This window comes from Pagrus pagrus, assembly GCF_965226575.1.
Source record: "Pagrus pagrus genome assembly, chromosome: 13".
Taxonomy (NCBI): Eukaryota; Metazoa; Chordata; class Actinopteri; order Spariformes; family Sparidae; genus Pagrus; species Pagrus pagrus.
This window is the reverse complement of record NC_140197.1, coordinates 14624330-14638598: the sequence shown is the minus strand read 5'-3', so window position 1 is coordinate 14638598 and position 14269 is coordinate 14624330. Positions and strand designations below refer to the sequence as shown.

The following is a 14269-nucleotide window of genomic DNA, read 5'->3' as shown; positions in this document are numbered from 1 at the left end:
ATAGGCATTATAATGTCAAAACTGTTATTTACTCACATCCTGTTGATCATTTTTGTTCATTTTTGAATGTTTTAAACCAAAATTCTTACATATCGCCTCTTTAAAGAGCTCTGTAACAAGAAAAAGCACAAAAGTATCAACATCAACAGACATTTAAGTGTCAAACTGTCATTTTCAGACAGTTATATCATTAAATATATGATAATACTGGAATTGTATTACTGATGCTGTAACATGTAAAACATATTTAAATGTTACAGCTAGTGCAGGTGGTGCACACTTTAAAGGGTAACTCCACCAATTTTACACATTAAAGTGTGTAATTACATGCAGCTTCCTTTGGAGCCAAAAAAGCCTTTATACTAAAAAAAGTAGTATAAAGGCTTTTTTGGCTCCAAAGGAAGCTGCATGTACTGTAATTACACGATGAATTGCCTCTAATGATGTCACTCAGTGACAGTGTTGCATCATGGGTAATAGAGACCCCATGGTTTCTTAACAGCAGTTCACTGCTTAAGAGCATTTGCACTCTTGGGGGCCCGTTATGGACTCATTAACAACAAATAATCAAAATCGATACAGCAGAAGCAGAACAATCATTTTTTTATTTTACATATTCTTCTTCCTTTTCAAACCCTTGTGCCTACATTACCCATAATGCAACTTAGCAACTGGGTGACATCACTGTAGGCAATTTATCAGATTACATGAAGCTTCCTCTGGAGGCTCAGAAAGCTATCTTCTACTTTTTTCACATATGCAGTACTACTCCCGAAGACCTGTAAACACACTTTAATGTGTTAAATTGGTGGAGCTACCCTTTAGCTACTTTATTTAGTGTTTATTTTAAGGACAGTATCATATCTTATAAACTGATCATGCTTTGTGCATGTGCAAAACTAAATCTGTCAAGTAACCAGTTTCTCCAGCTGTCAGATAAATGCAGCAGAGGCGTCTTCTAGTAACTAGTAACATCTGTGATTTTCCAACTGCAGTATGACATATCAAAATGTTACGGCGGCCCTGAGGGTATAAACAGAACATTTCAGAAAACACAATGACACCTCAGAAACACTGAGCTTTCTGAAATGTTGTTGTGTGTTGACCCTCAGGGCCACAGTGAAATGTCAGCCTGTTGTCTGATTCCTTTGTCAATGCACACTTCTTTTTGTTCCCCCCCACAATATTTTGGGGGCATTTTTTCCATTTATTTAATGTCAGACAGTGTCGAGGTGACATGAAATGAGACAGAGGAGAGATGACAAAAGTCCTCAGGCGAGATTACATAATCAGCTGCGAGGACAGACCTGCATCTTTGAAGTTTTAGTCAAGTTGCACAGTCATCACCTTCAGGTGTGAAAGGAGAAACTGTGCAGCCTTTTAGTTTGCAACTAATGCTGTAACATGTACAGAGGTTAGTTTAACACTGTTGCTGAACACAGTGTCACATTATGGATGTATATTGTATATATATATATAACATCACATGTGAAGAATTACCCTTATTCCTTTTAAAGACACCATATTATCAATTACAATGATTTAAAATAATTCTAAAATGAGACATGAAGAAGAATCTGTTTATTGACTGCAATGAAGTGAACGTTTGATGCATCTTACAGTTGTAGTTAAAGAGGCTGGCAAACATAAATTGTGTATTCATGATAATTTAACAGAAGTGCAAAAGCCATTAGTCAATTAGTCTTTCAAGAAACAACAACAACTTTAATAATCACTTTAAAGCTTGAAGTTATTTTTACAACAGAAGTATTCTCCGGTTACAACTTCTCAAAGGTGAAACGTTGCTGCTTTAATCTGTTTCATATTATGTAAATCGAATATCTTTGAGTTTGGATGAATCACATTTTTTGGACGAAGTCACCTGAAGCTTTGGGGAAATTGTTAGAGGGATTTTTTTCAGAAATTTAATTAGCAAAATGTTTTTTTATTACTCCAGGAAAGTATCATTAGCAGTTCATCCAAGGAAAATAACATCTAACAAGTAAACACAACATGTAACTCTAACATTGCAGACGATAGTGTTGCATTATGTTCAAAGCTCAAATCTTTCTGGACGTAAAGCTACCAAAGGTATCTGGTGCATGGGAGACCTTGAATCAGTTCATGTTATATCATTCAATTAAACGTTAGATAATGGAAAATGAAACTGATATCTCCTGACGCACAGCGAGAGCCCTTCTCACAGTGAGAGCGATCACAGCCAGATGGCACTAAGTTTCCATGCAGCGCTGCCTGAGGTCTGTCCTCTGCTGGTTTAAACAGAGAGCTCTGATGGATCAGCAGCAGAGAGGGCTGATGCATGTACTCCCAACCTCGTCACTAAAGAGGCAACATCACAGCTCTGCTCACTTCAAAGACCTCTCTTCCTATTCACATACTGTCACCGCTGCCACAGTGGAAGGATATAGACTTGAATGTCTTTTCCTTTGTGATCACAACACACATCCTCTCTCTGTGAAAACAAGCCAGTGAAGGAAAGAGAATTACTTCACTTAAAAGAAACATTTTATTTGCCCTTCGCAGACAAAGCAAGTGAATTTACAGTGTGGGACGTTCCTCACAAAGTGTTATAAAAATACAAAAATGACGTAGTTGCCTCGGGGTGTTTAAGGTCTTTCGGCACAAAACACTCCGGCTGCGTTAAGGAGCCGGATAAATAAGGGAATAAATACTGTTGTTGGTCAGTTAACAGTCTGGCTTTGGGTCATGTTTTCATTCCCCACAGTCACAGTGTTGTTGTCAACACCGCTGTCAATCTCGTCTATGTGGTCATCCTGGGTGCTGTGGTCACCATGGTTACCATGGTCACTGTGGTGATCCGCATCATGATTCAGCTGTGCATACTCCACTGACCCCTGCCGAGAAGGGACAAGAAAAGAAATACGATGCTTGTGTGAAGAAACAGATCGATCGGCACGACAGATCGACAGCTTCACTGCAAAAACTAAAGATCTAGCAGAGTATATTTGACAAATATCTAGTCAAATATATCTCATGACACTAGATACAAGAGACAATCACCTAAAACAGTAGCATTTCAGTGAGATGAATTATTGCAAGCAAGAAATATTTTTTATTCTATTCTACTTTTTATTTACTAACTTTTGAGAGTGGCCTTTTTTCCAGTGCTGTAATTAGCTGTCTGTGATTTCACCGTGATGCTTGAATAAAAATGAACAAAGTAGTGCGAATGTGCAGATAAACAACAAGAGCTACAGTTTCAGAGGTGTAAAAAAATCTGTCACTGATATTTTATGGTGAGAGACAAACAAACAAAAACCTAATTTAAATGTGGGTGACACTTTTGTGTACAAGTCTGTTATTTCATAAAACATTTCCAATAATGTCTTTGAAGACGGTTCGTCTAAATGCTGCTAAAGACACGGTGCTAGCGCGGCTAAAACGAGACAAAGTTATGAGACTGTTGAGCAGATGTCGATTTTTGGAGAAATTTCCTTGAAACCCTTGAAAGTAAAAACAAATTACTATGTATCTACAATAGTTTCCTTAATTAACACTATGTATGTTTAACCGTGCCTGTAGACTCAGGCTGTAGACTTTTGTATGTTCAGTTGACCTGCTTTGTATTGCAACAGAATAACAGTAACAATTGAACACAAGTCGAGACAAATTGCACAATCTTTCAGGGACGCTTCCCACATAATTCTTAATAAATTATCATATATTTACAAAAACAGTAAAATAAATGATTTAAGAGTATCAGCACTTTGAGTTACCTGTCTACAAACAATAAAAACTGACTCCACAGGGTTCCCGTTTATTGCACTGTGTCTGTCCGTGACAGGTCTCTCTAAACAAAGACACAACAGATTCATGAGAGTGTGTGCCTCTTGGCGGTATGTGCGTGCACTGTATGATGACGTGTGTGTTTTTACTTACACCATCAGCCGGCTCTGGAACACCTGCGAAGACAAAGCGAGAGAACAAGCTCAGGAAACACAAGAGGAGTCAAAGGAGGATTAGAGGAGGGCTTGTTTAGTCATCAGCTCTCCCATGAACAAGCTCCTACATCCCAGGAAACTGGGAGCTTATCACGTCGCACACACTTGCACTAATATGTACATGCTAAACAGTCTTTATCTGGAAACAAGGGACATCTAGAAGAAGAAAAACACGCCTGATTTTGTGTTTTCCTTTACTTCTGCTGCATCATTGTTGGTGTAAATACGTCTGACATTTAAGCTGTTTGGAGTTATTAGGAGCCAATGACTGAACAATGGACAAGAGTTTCCCTCATGAGTGTCAAACAATGGAGAGTGTTGCTCACTCAGTCTTAACGGATGTGCACACAGTTTGGCTCTGATTGTTAGAACAGGAAGTGCTCTTTGACGAAAGCAGGAAGTGGACACCTGGCGACTGGGCCTTCTGTTTTAATGGGACATTCTTTCACTAACAATGCAGATGTTTACAGTTGGATCCTGTTTCCTGGCGCTTTTCTTTTTTTCCGTGGCCCAAGTCCTCCCAGCACACTAACGTGAGTGGAGATTTGAATGAAGAGCAGGATGCTAGTCGTACCTTGCCTGGAGTTCCGCACTTCACTGTACACCGTGTCTGTGCCCTTTTTCAACGGAGCTGTCAAAACAAACACATCATTATTTTTGGCTGTTTATAAGATCAAAATGTTGACGTTAAAAAAATCAGACGTGGTCTTACCTTTGTTAGGGTCTGCCTGTCTGATCTGCACCTCGGTGTATCGAGGTTCTGCCTTGTCTGGAGAGGTCACACTGTTCTGGTCATCAGACTCTGCAGTACAACACAGAAGCAAACATTAAAGGTTAACTAAATGAAATTAATAAAACTAAAACCAACAATGAACCAAGCTTACAAACATGCATCGTCTGCTTGTCTAAGTCTGATATATCTTATTCCATGGTGCCACAGAGCTCCAGTGTCGTCCAAAGCCAGCGTTAGCAACGCTAGCTAGTGCACAAACTGGAAGTTTAGTGGCTGAGTGTTATCAATAACAGCTTTAAATTTCTATGATAATAATTAATTAATCAAAAATGAGCTGTATAACATTCAGAATATTCTTGATCCACTTCTGGCGTAAATCTCGGCCTTCTGCACGGCCAGCGAACCTATATAAAGTATGATCTCAGTCGGAGGCACTCATGAAGTAAAGGTTTGTGACTGGGAAATGACTGAGCCTTTTTTTAAAAAAAATGAACAATGAACTTGACTCCTTCAAGATTTACGGCTTCAGTAGGAACCAATAGGCTCAGGGCTGAGGCTATCAGACAGGATAGGGAAGTCAATAAGTAGGCTATTGAGAGAGAGACTAACAGTGTTGGATTTGCTGACAACAAGAACAATGCAGGATAACACCAGCCTCACTGCTTGATAGAAATTTTAATAAAGTTAAAAACTGTACATACACTCTACTCACCAGAGCCTGAAACATGTTCACTCCAAACACTCTTTCCCATGATGCCTGGAGTGACTGCACAGAGAGGACAGAAACAGTCTCAGTTAAATAAAGCGCGTGTTGTTCTGAGTACAATTTGCGGCTCAGTATTCGTACTGTATCAGTATTATAAATGTTACCATTGGCAGCCTCGTTGACCACCGCCTGGGTGAGGCTCAGCCTCTCCGCCTTGGTGCTGACCGACTTCCTGAGACGAGGTGGACACAAAACTCAATCAGCTTGTTAAAACAGGAAGCCGCACGGGCGTCTCCGTGCCACCTACTCGTATAACTCACATTAGCTTCAAAACACTGACTTTTGATAAGAACATGAGAAATGATGCTCACACTGACAGCTCGCCAGTTTTCCTCTTGAATCGAAGGAGACGTCTTCTAAAGGCGAGAACGAGGATCAATGCCAGTATGAGCAGGATGCAGAAGGCTGCGATGAGACCTTTCTTCCAGCCAGCCAGCTTCACTGTAGAATAGATTTAAACATCTATTGGATATAAACGTCTGGGTATCCACTGATAGCAATTTAATGTAATAACCATGTAAAAATTGAATTGAAGTCAGTGTTGGCCAGATGCCAAATATGCAAATTAGTCTATAGATGTAATTTAGACTAATCTCTGATTGGTCCTCACATAGATAGACATCCAAGACCACCATCACTGCTGTTGACTCAAGAGAAAACACACCTCTGATTGTGGCAGTGGCACTTTTTTTGGTTTCTTTCGCCGGGTTGGTGCAAGCACAGTGGTATTGCCCTTGATGGTTTCCTCTCACATTGCTGATATTGTAGGATGATTCCAGTTTCTCAAAGGTCTTGAAAGTGAGAAAAGGTTCTTCCCTCTCAGTGTGGTACCAGGTGAAGGTGAGGGGGGGAGTGCCACTCCGAACGGAGCAAACCAGAATCACGTCCTGCCCCTCAGACACGTCCCCCATGCTGGGGCGAATGCTCAACACTGGTTTCGACACAGGCTCTGCATAGAAAATACATGTTAGACCAAGTAAACATCAATTTCCTTGAATGCGATGTCATCATTCCTGCATCCAACACACCTATAATCTTGGTTGAACGTAGCAGCTGCCCTGTTTCTGTCACAGTTGTCCTCTGTTGACTGTTTTTGGCATGGCAAAGAAAGCTGTCTACATCTGATCGCTTGTTGACTGCTGAGGTGTTAAAGATGGCCTGCTCCCCCGGATGGCTCACCTTCCTGGTCTCACTCACCCTGTTCGGGCTGTGTAGGGTGTAGTTGATGGGTAGAGTGCCCCTGTCACTGTGACAGAGCAGCTGGAAAGGCTTTCCCAGCACCAGTGTGCCCCCCACCACACTCAGCACGGGTTTAGAAACAGGAACTGGGGATACAAAAATTAACCAGTTAGTCAGTGCAACTGAACAAGACAAAGTTAAACTAGACTCCGTAGCCAAGCTTGCACCCCTGTGGGGCTAAATGCTAATACCAGTATGCTAGCATGCTTTCAATGGCAGAGCTAGTAATCTGCTCATAAGCAGGAACAATGTCTAACATGTTCACTCTTGATTCGTTATCAAGATTAGTTTAGCATTTTGCTAATATCAGTATGCTTACATGCTCACAATGACAGTACTAACATGTTTAAGTTTACCATGGCTGACCACCTTATAATCACGGCAGGAATTTGAATCTCCATCAAACAGGGCTGCCCGTTTGAAGGTGATAAATTTGAAGCAGCGTCTCTTCAGCATTGTTGATTAATACCATTCAATGTTTAGGAACAAAAAGAAGAAGACCCAAATTTACGCTAGCAAAGTGCAAATTGGGCACTGGATAGATTTGGCCGTATAATCTGTATCTACAGTATGTAGCTAAGGTGGCCATGGTGGTTGGCTAACATTAGTTGGGTGGCATCGATAACTTTTGTTACTATAGCCATGCTACGTAGGCTAAAGCTTGAGGAAATCATCAAAGTGATTACAGTTAATGGATGTTGGAATGGTTAACAAGATATTTTAAAAAGACAATGAAAATGTTAGCCTTGTGGTGCCGATAGAAAAACAAGTCAGAGGAGCATAGTTCATAAGGATTAATCTAATGGGCATCATGAATACCAGTACAAAATTAATTACAGATTAATGGTAAATTCATATATTCGATGACTCACCCTTTGCTTTAACAACAACCTTTTGGCTTTCTTTCACAAAATTTTGTGTTGAAGAAGCCGCATACACTTTACAGGTGTAGTTGCCGTTTGAAGAAGGCTGTGCCGTAGTGATGAATGTCTGTGAACTGGTGAATTTGGCGTTATCTTTGAGGATTGAGAAGCGCATGGTGTTACTGTTGATCCTGTCAGGAGCATAAATGGATACAGAGCAGGCCAGTTTGAAGCGGTCTCCCTCAAATATGTCAATGGGGTCCACAGTCAGGTATGGCTTTGAAAAAAGCTCTGTTGGAGTGGGATGAAATAAATCAAACATTATAATATGTATATGTGGTTTGTTTGAGAATAGAAAAAGTTTTAAACTTTGATAAGAGGGTACTTAATGTAATATTAGACGAAATATCCAGTTCTTGCCTTTGACTGTGATTGTTTTATAGGTTTCTTTTTGCACATTGCCCCACTCTGCCTTGCACACCAGCTCCCCAGAGTCGCTTTCCTGTGCCGTGAATTGATGATTAAGGGCGACTGGGGCTTGCTTGAGGATCCTCCGGTCTTTCGTCAGGAATACATGAATGTTCTTCGGTGGACTTACCACTTTACAAACCACCTCCAATATGTCACCCTCATAGACAGTTGAGTTAGGCAGCACATTCATGATCGGGACAATGAAGAGTTCTGCAAGACACAACTCAGACAAATCAATCATACATCCCTTCTTTATCAATCTGATCTGTTCTTGGTGACCCAACAGCTCTTGATCTAATCACCTCTGACTAGCACTTGAATCTCGCTGCTGCGGTTGGAGCGTCTGATCTCAGAAACCACATTGATTTCATAGTCGCAGTACAGATAGCTGTCTTCAACCTTTCTCAAGACCAACGTGGTCTCTGACCAGTTCCCAGTAGACGCTGGCTGCTTTATCTTCTGAGGCTCTCCGGTTCTAGATTTCTGGTAAAAGCTGAAGCTGAGGTGTCCTTTCTCGTCCGGAGCACTACAGATGGCTGTGAACTCCTCGTTCTTATAGGGTGTGGTCTTATTCAAATAGAGAATGGGGGTCTGCAGGCCTGAGGAGAGGAAAACCCAATAGGACAACCATTAGTCTATATACGGATTCTCTTCGTTCATATACTGTTTAAGACAATTACAATTACAAGTGCGATACCCATAGACCTTAATGGCACGTCGGCCATTTTCCTCCCACCTAAAGCTCAGGGTAGGAAACTTGAATGCTGCATGTAATGCTGCTGTGTTGCAGACTGCAAATCACATAAACTTAGGTAGTCTGACAAATTGTTGTAATATTACGGCTTTGTCATGGCTTACAGATAAGCTGCTAGCTGGTTTTAGATTTCAATCACTTCTTAGCTAAAATTACCATTTGATTACATTCTGCGTGCTTCACTTCCAGGTTTACAAGACGTGTTAATATTTCTGAATTAATTGACGCCTTTCCTAATCAAATCGCATTGAACAGTATTGCATCAAACAGTTACATTAGCTATAATGAATAGAAGTGCATGCTAACGTTAGCTGTTTACCTAGAGCACAGCAGTACGACATTTGTGCTTCCCACCCCTGAGTGTGACATCAGAAGAAAATGGCTGCTGTGTGATTATGGTCTATGGGTTTCCTGTATCTTCCTGGTAATATTTTTTTTTTTACAAAGTTTGCTTTAATTCAAAAGATCTTTTTGTTGATATGCTGAAATGTACATGTCTTACGCAATCTCTTAAGAGATACAAGACTAGCAATAATGTTTCTACAGCATGTTTGCTCCCTATCACGTGTAGTGTCACAAGTGTTTGCTCTGATTTAGGTTTAACTCAAAGAAACTTTTTTTGTTTTGTTTTTTAATACTGTAGAAGGCGGAATCAGCCTAAAATCCTCTCTCTTGCTGAGGAAAATATTTGGCAGTAATGTGAATTATTAATCAAGTGGGAAAGAAATACCACTGATTTTGTCCAACTATTTTATGTTGACTTCCCCCCTCAGCTGTGATAAATGGAGGAGTTCAGATATATTATTGCATTTTTCATGTACATTGTACTACCCCTGTGAACCAGCATTTATTGGAAACAAATAAATCTCCAGCTTTACCTGTGACGTTGAGTTTTTGGCTGAAGCTGTTTTTGCTCTTTTCCTTGACTGCGACCCGACACTCATATATCCCAGAGTCTGCTGCCTTGGCGGGGTTGAGTTCATACACGACTGAGTCTTCTGTGGTGCTCCAGGAGTCGATGGTGACGTCGTCCTTTTTAAGCTGGAAGATGTGTGTCAGGTTGGTGATGGTGTCGTAAATGACTTTGACCTGGCAGTGTATTGTCACTGGTGTCCCGCTCTGAACTGTGCTGCTGGGTAGGATCTTTAAGTGAACGGGCTCTATGATGAATGCTGTAGATCCAAATGACACAAATGAATTAGGGAGAAATTATGTCACTAGGGCTGCATGTCTTATTTATGTAAAACCAACATGAGGGACTGAGCCAGTGACACAACACAGGAGTCAGGGAGTGTTATTCTCTCTATAATAAGTCTAAAGGAAGGCGCTCCCCGGCCATCAGTCGACTGCAGTGAAAGCGGGAGCAGCTGAAGGAAAGGAAGCTTCAACAAGCAGCGTCTGACCCTCTCTGCCCCTGCTGGGAGAGCTGTGCTGATTTATCCCAGCTTCTGCTCTCCTTCAGCAACAACAGCACAGTGTAACCTGCCGCAAGTACTGATGTTAGTTTGGACTCACTGAGGCAGTGAACGGCTGTGTTAATTCTGCCACTGTAGAGCGAGAAAGCTCAGTTCAGGTTGACAAAACTCAAGATCCACCTACTAGGTTTTTCTGGAAAAACATTGGTTGACTTGAGTTAAAATTGTCAAAGAACACAAGTCATGCAATTTTAAAGGAATTGTTCATAGTTCAAATAGTTCATATTTTTGGAAATGTGCTTTTCTGCTCTCTAGCAGAGAGGTAGATGAGAAGATTGACACCACTCGCATGTCTATGTGCTACAAATGAAGCTGCAGCCGCTTAGCTTAGCTTAGCTTAGCTTAGCTTAGCTTAGCTTAGCACAAAGACTGGAAATGGGGGGAAATAGCTAGCCTGGTTCTGTTCATAAATAGGGCTGCAACTAATGCGTATTTTTATTGTTGATTAACTTGACGCTTATTTCATCAATTATTCGATAATTTTTTTGTGTCCACCAGTGGACTCAGGTGGGCCATGTTCAGTCTCGGATGCCCTTCCAGTGGACAATACCTGTTGAAGTGCGCTCTCTTCACTATAAATATATCACAACTTTCTGTTCGCTGGTGTCCCACCGCACACAGCGGGTGCCCTTTTTTATTTTTACTGCCCCTGCCCCTCTAACATCCTGAGTCCACCACTGTAGAGGTATAAAATATAAAAATATAATATAATAATATAATATAAAATATTCACATTTAATTCGCTAAGATCTTTTCTGCTTAATCTGTGAGCTTTTGAGGTGCTGGTGGGTGGATTTTGTCACCTTCAGACCTCGACACAATCTAGCTTTCCCCCCTCTTTCCAGTCTTCATGCTAAGCCAAACTAAGCGGCTGCTGGCTGTAGTCTCATACTGAGCGGACAGACATGCCAGTGACATCAATATCGATTTTATTTAACTCTGAGCAGGTGTTGAATTATTCTTTTTTAGACACTGCATGCCTCTACCTAGCCAAGCGCTCCAGATAAACCCTGACACAAGACGAAAACAAGAAGAAGCATTTTATTCAAATTCATGAAAGCTACTACAGATTTGGGAAGTTCATTCAGACTCACGCTGATTTGAAAGATTACCCAGCCTCACCTGTGTCGGCTAAAAATAGCTTCAGTGAATCTTACTATAAAGACTTGAAAGTATCAAGGAGGCCAGGAGTGCATGATACGATGCCCGTTCCTTGCAGAAAATAACTGTGAGGTAAAAATAGCTTTATAGTCTAATTCAACGAGGACTGGATAACCTGAAACTGTCTCATCGCTGGAGAAACTACAAGCATCTAGACCAATTATTAAACAAGAGTCAAACATACAGTGTGATGTAGTTATACTCACATGACTGTCCTCCGGCACTTTGCCCTGTGTTTGGAGAAAAAGGGAAGACAAAACAGAAGTGAGAATTCGGAGGAGATTAGGTTGAACTGAAGGAACATCCTTTATCTTTGAAGCAGCACAACGGTGGGTCCTTACAGAGGTGGAGGAGGCTGGTGAGAAGCAGCAGCAGGTTGGGGGGTCTGGAGTCCATGCTGAGTGATGGTGCTTCACTGCTGTAAGATTAAAATACAGGGGGATGAGGAGGCCTGAGGAGCAGTCAGACGGACATGGGAGGGACGTAGGAAGGGAGAGGTGGAGTGTATGGAGGAGAAACTCTTGCCGTTGATGGTGAGGGGGGTGTTGTCGTCTTATCATACATGCTCCTTGTGCTGCTTGCCTGACAGGAAATGTCTGTTACTTCCTCTGGAATCAACCATCTACTATGTTTTTATTAGTAAGCGACAGAGCGAAGAGGCGTTCCAACACTAATGTCAGAGAGACCTAAAGAAACTTCCTGACCTGAGCATGGAGGGTGATTCTTACTTAATTCTCCAGCTTAAAGGTTAAATATATGAGGATGAGATCAATAATAGATAGAAATAGATAGATAGAAAGAGGTAACTGGATTCCATTAAAGTTACAGAACAGATGTTGTAATTAGATTACAGATACATCTAGTAAAAAAAGGGCGATTTATACGTTTTCAACAGGTTTTTAGTCACTGCATCGATATACATTTTTTTAAGAAGCCCTGGACATAGTGGAGCAATGGCGTCCTGCTCTGGTAATGACATCACACTTCCTCTTAGTGTTTTGTAATTTGAGCTTCTCTCTGTTTTCAACACGGCTGCCTGGTGACAAACCTTCTCATATTACAGACAATAACATGGTTTGGATCTTTGGTTGGTTGTTTCCTGTTTCATTATGTAGTTACATCCTCACGTGCCTTGTTGTGACTTTCAACTTCCTGTCTTTGTCTCTTTCCCTAATCATGCCTGTGTATTTAAGCCTGTGTACTACTTTACTTCTACTTGCCAGTTTGTCATGTTTCTTGCAGTCCTGCCTGTGTTCTCTAAAGTTCATCCTGGTTTGTTCTGTATACAGTTTTTGTGTTTCTCTTTAGTCTTTTGTATTTTCCCCAGCTTGTTACGTTAGTTTGGCTGCCTGCCCTTTTCATTGCCTGGATCTTGACTTTTGGATGACAGCTCACATTATTAAAGCTTGCTCTGGTTTCTTTACCTGCCTGTTGCTGTGTCTCCACCTGGATCCTGATCTTTTTGAGAGACTTAACAGGCAACTGGTGGTTGATTTGCACTTGAGAGATGTGTGAAATAAGACATTTTCAGACGTAACCTGGCTTGAAGACATATTGTTTAACATACCTGTTTTAGTCAGAGATGCTGGTGCTCTAATAAGGTCTAATGCCACTGTCACATTTCTCATAATGGCCACCACTTTGACTTCACTTTATAATGTTAGAGACTTGACAACCCACACGTCAGGAATCATGCACCAGGCCTCACTCCGTAAATCTCACTTCCTAAATTCTTCATGTCATCTGCTGGTTCTTTAATGATCTGCGGGGAATTCCCACTGAGGTTAAAACATTAAACATATTTCGCACAAGTGTAATCAGAACATGAGAAAGAGTTTTGACAACATCACCTTTCACCTTACAGCCCAATGCTCGGTAAAACCATCAGATGAGACTATGATGGAGCCGCTGAATCATTTATAGGACACAAACTAAGATCTTAGAAACTTCCAAGCTGTAACTGCAGTGATGTGGGTGGTGATGATTTATATATGATCAAGTGTTTGCGCAATCTAGTGGGGGAAATGAGGATAATTTAGATTATCAGTCCTTTTACTCTGCAGAAGACAGACAGGTGGAGATAATCTCATAACAAATATTGTGATTGTCATGGATTTGTTTCCCCATCAAATAAAAGCCTCGCGCTGTGGGAGTCCTCTGGGACCAGTCGCTCCACTCAGCACAGTTTACTTCCCACATTAGCTCAGGAAACATGTCTAATGTAAATATCATCGACAGCTTTTGTCGTCACAAATGCACAACTGAGCAAACATTTTAATAGTGAGAGGTTGGTTTCATTTGCATCCAAGTTCCAGATGTGTGCACGTATGCAATGCTGTGCAGCACCTTGCAGTCCTTAACTGTGACCACTAAGAGCTGCTGAAGACTAACAGGAGGAAGGTGCCTGAAACCCCACATGGTTTGCTCTGCAGCTTTATCTGCAGTCTCTTTCATTTGTGCCACATCTTACCAACAACAAATGTTTTCAGGCTGCACAAAGGCTCATTTTATCTTCTCCAGAGCTACAGAGGTGACCCTGACGGGCCACCATGTTATTTCAACACAAACTGTCCTGTCCCATTGTGCTTGTCAGTATCAGCTGATGAAGCCGTTTCCTAATGCTTGTGTTGGTTAGCAGCACATGAGAGGCTTTCACAGACGTGTTATTCCTGCTGCTGGTGAAAGAAGGAAGATAATTGTGGTCAGCGACATTTGGAAATAGGTCAATCAGTTCGCTCTTTCCAAAGGGCAATTAAAAACTAACAGCAAATACAGCATGGTTTTGTTCTGAAATGTGAAGCCTTGGTGCATGAAGTGCTTATGT

At 41.2% G+C, this 14269-nt stretch overlaps 1 protein-coding gene across 3 annotated transcripts; it reads right to left on the bottom strand.

Moving 5' to 3' along the window:
* Positions 1–1566: 1566 nt before the first annotated feature.
* pecam1a (platelet and endothelial cell adhesion molecule 1a) lies at positions 1567–11855 on the bottom strand. Of its 3 annotated transcripts, XM_084370723.1 has the most exons (16): positions 11787–11855; positions 11652–11675; positions 9688–9981; positions 8358–8654; positions 8005–8265; positions 7594–7875; positions 6511–6807; positions 6147–6431; positions 5794–5923; positions 5587–5654; positions 5429–5482; positions 4696–4785; positions 4558–4614; positions 3922–3944; positions 3759–3832; positions 2789–2876 (listed from the first exon to the last, which is right to left on the bottom strand). In XM_084370723.1, the coding sequence occupies exons 1-15, from the start codon at positions 11839–11841 to the stop codon at positions 3800–3802; spliced, it is 2250 nt and encodes a 749-aa protein (XP_084226849.1). In that variant the 5' UTR covers positions 11842–11855; the 3' UTR covers positions 2789–2876; positions 3759–3799. The 3 variants fall into 3 exon arrangements, with proteins under 3 accessions (XP_084226847.1, XP_084226848.1, XP_084226849.1); XM_084370721.1 differs by lacking the exon at positions 3759–3832 and having other exon boundaries at positions 1567–2876; XM_084370722.1 differs by lacking the exon at positions 3759–3832 and having other exon boundaries at positions 1567–2876; positions 5800–5923.
* Positions 11856–14269: the final 2414 nt, after the last annotated feature.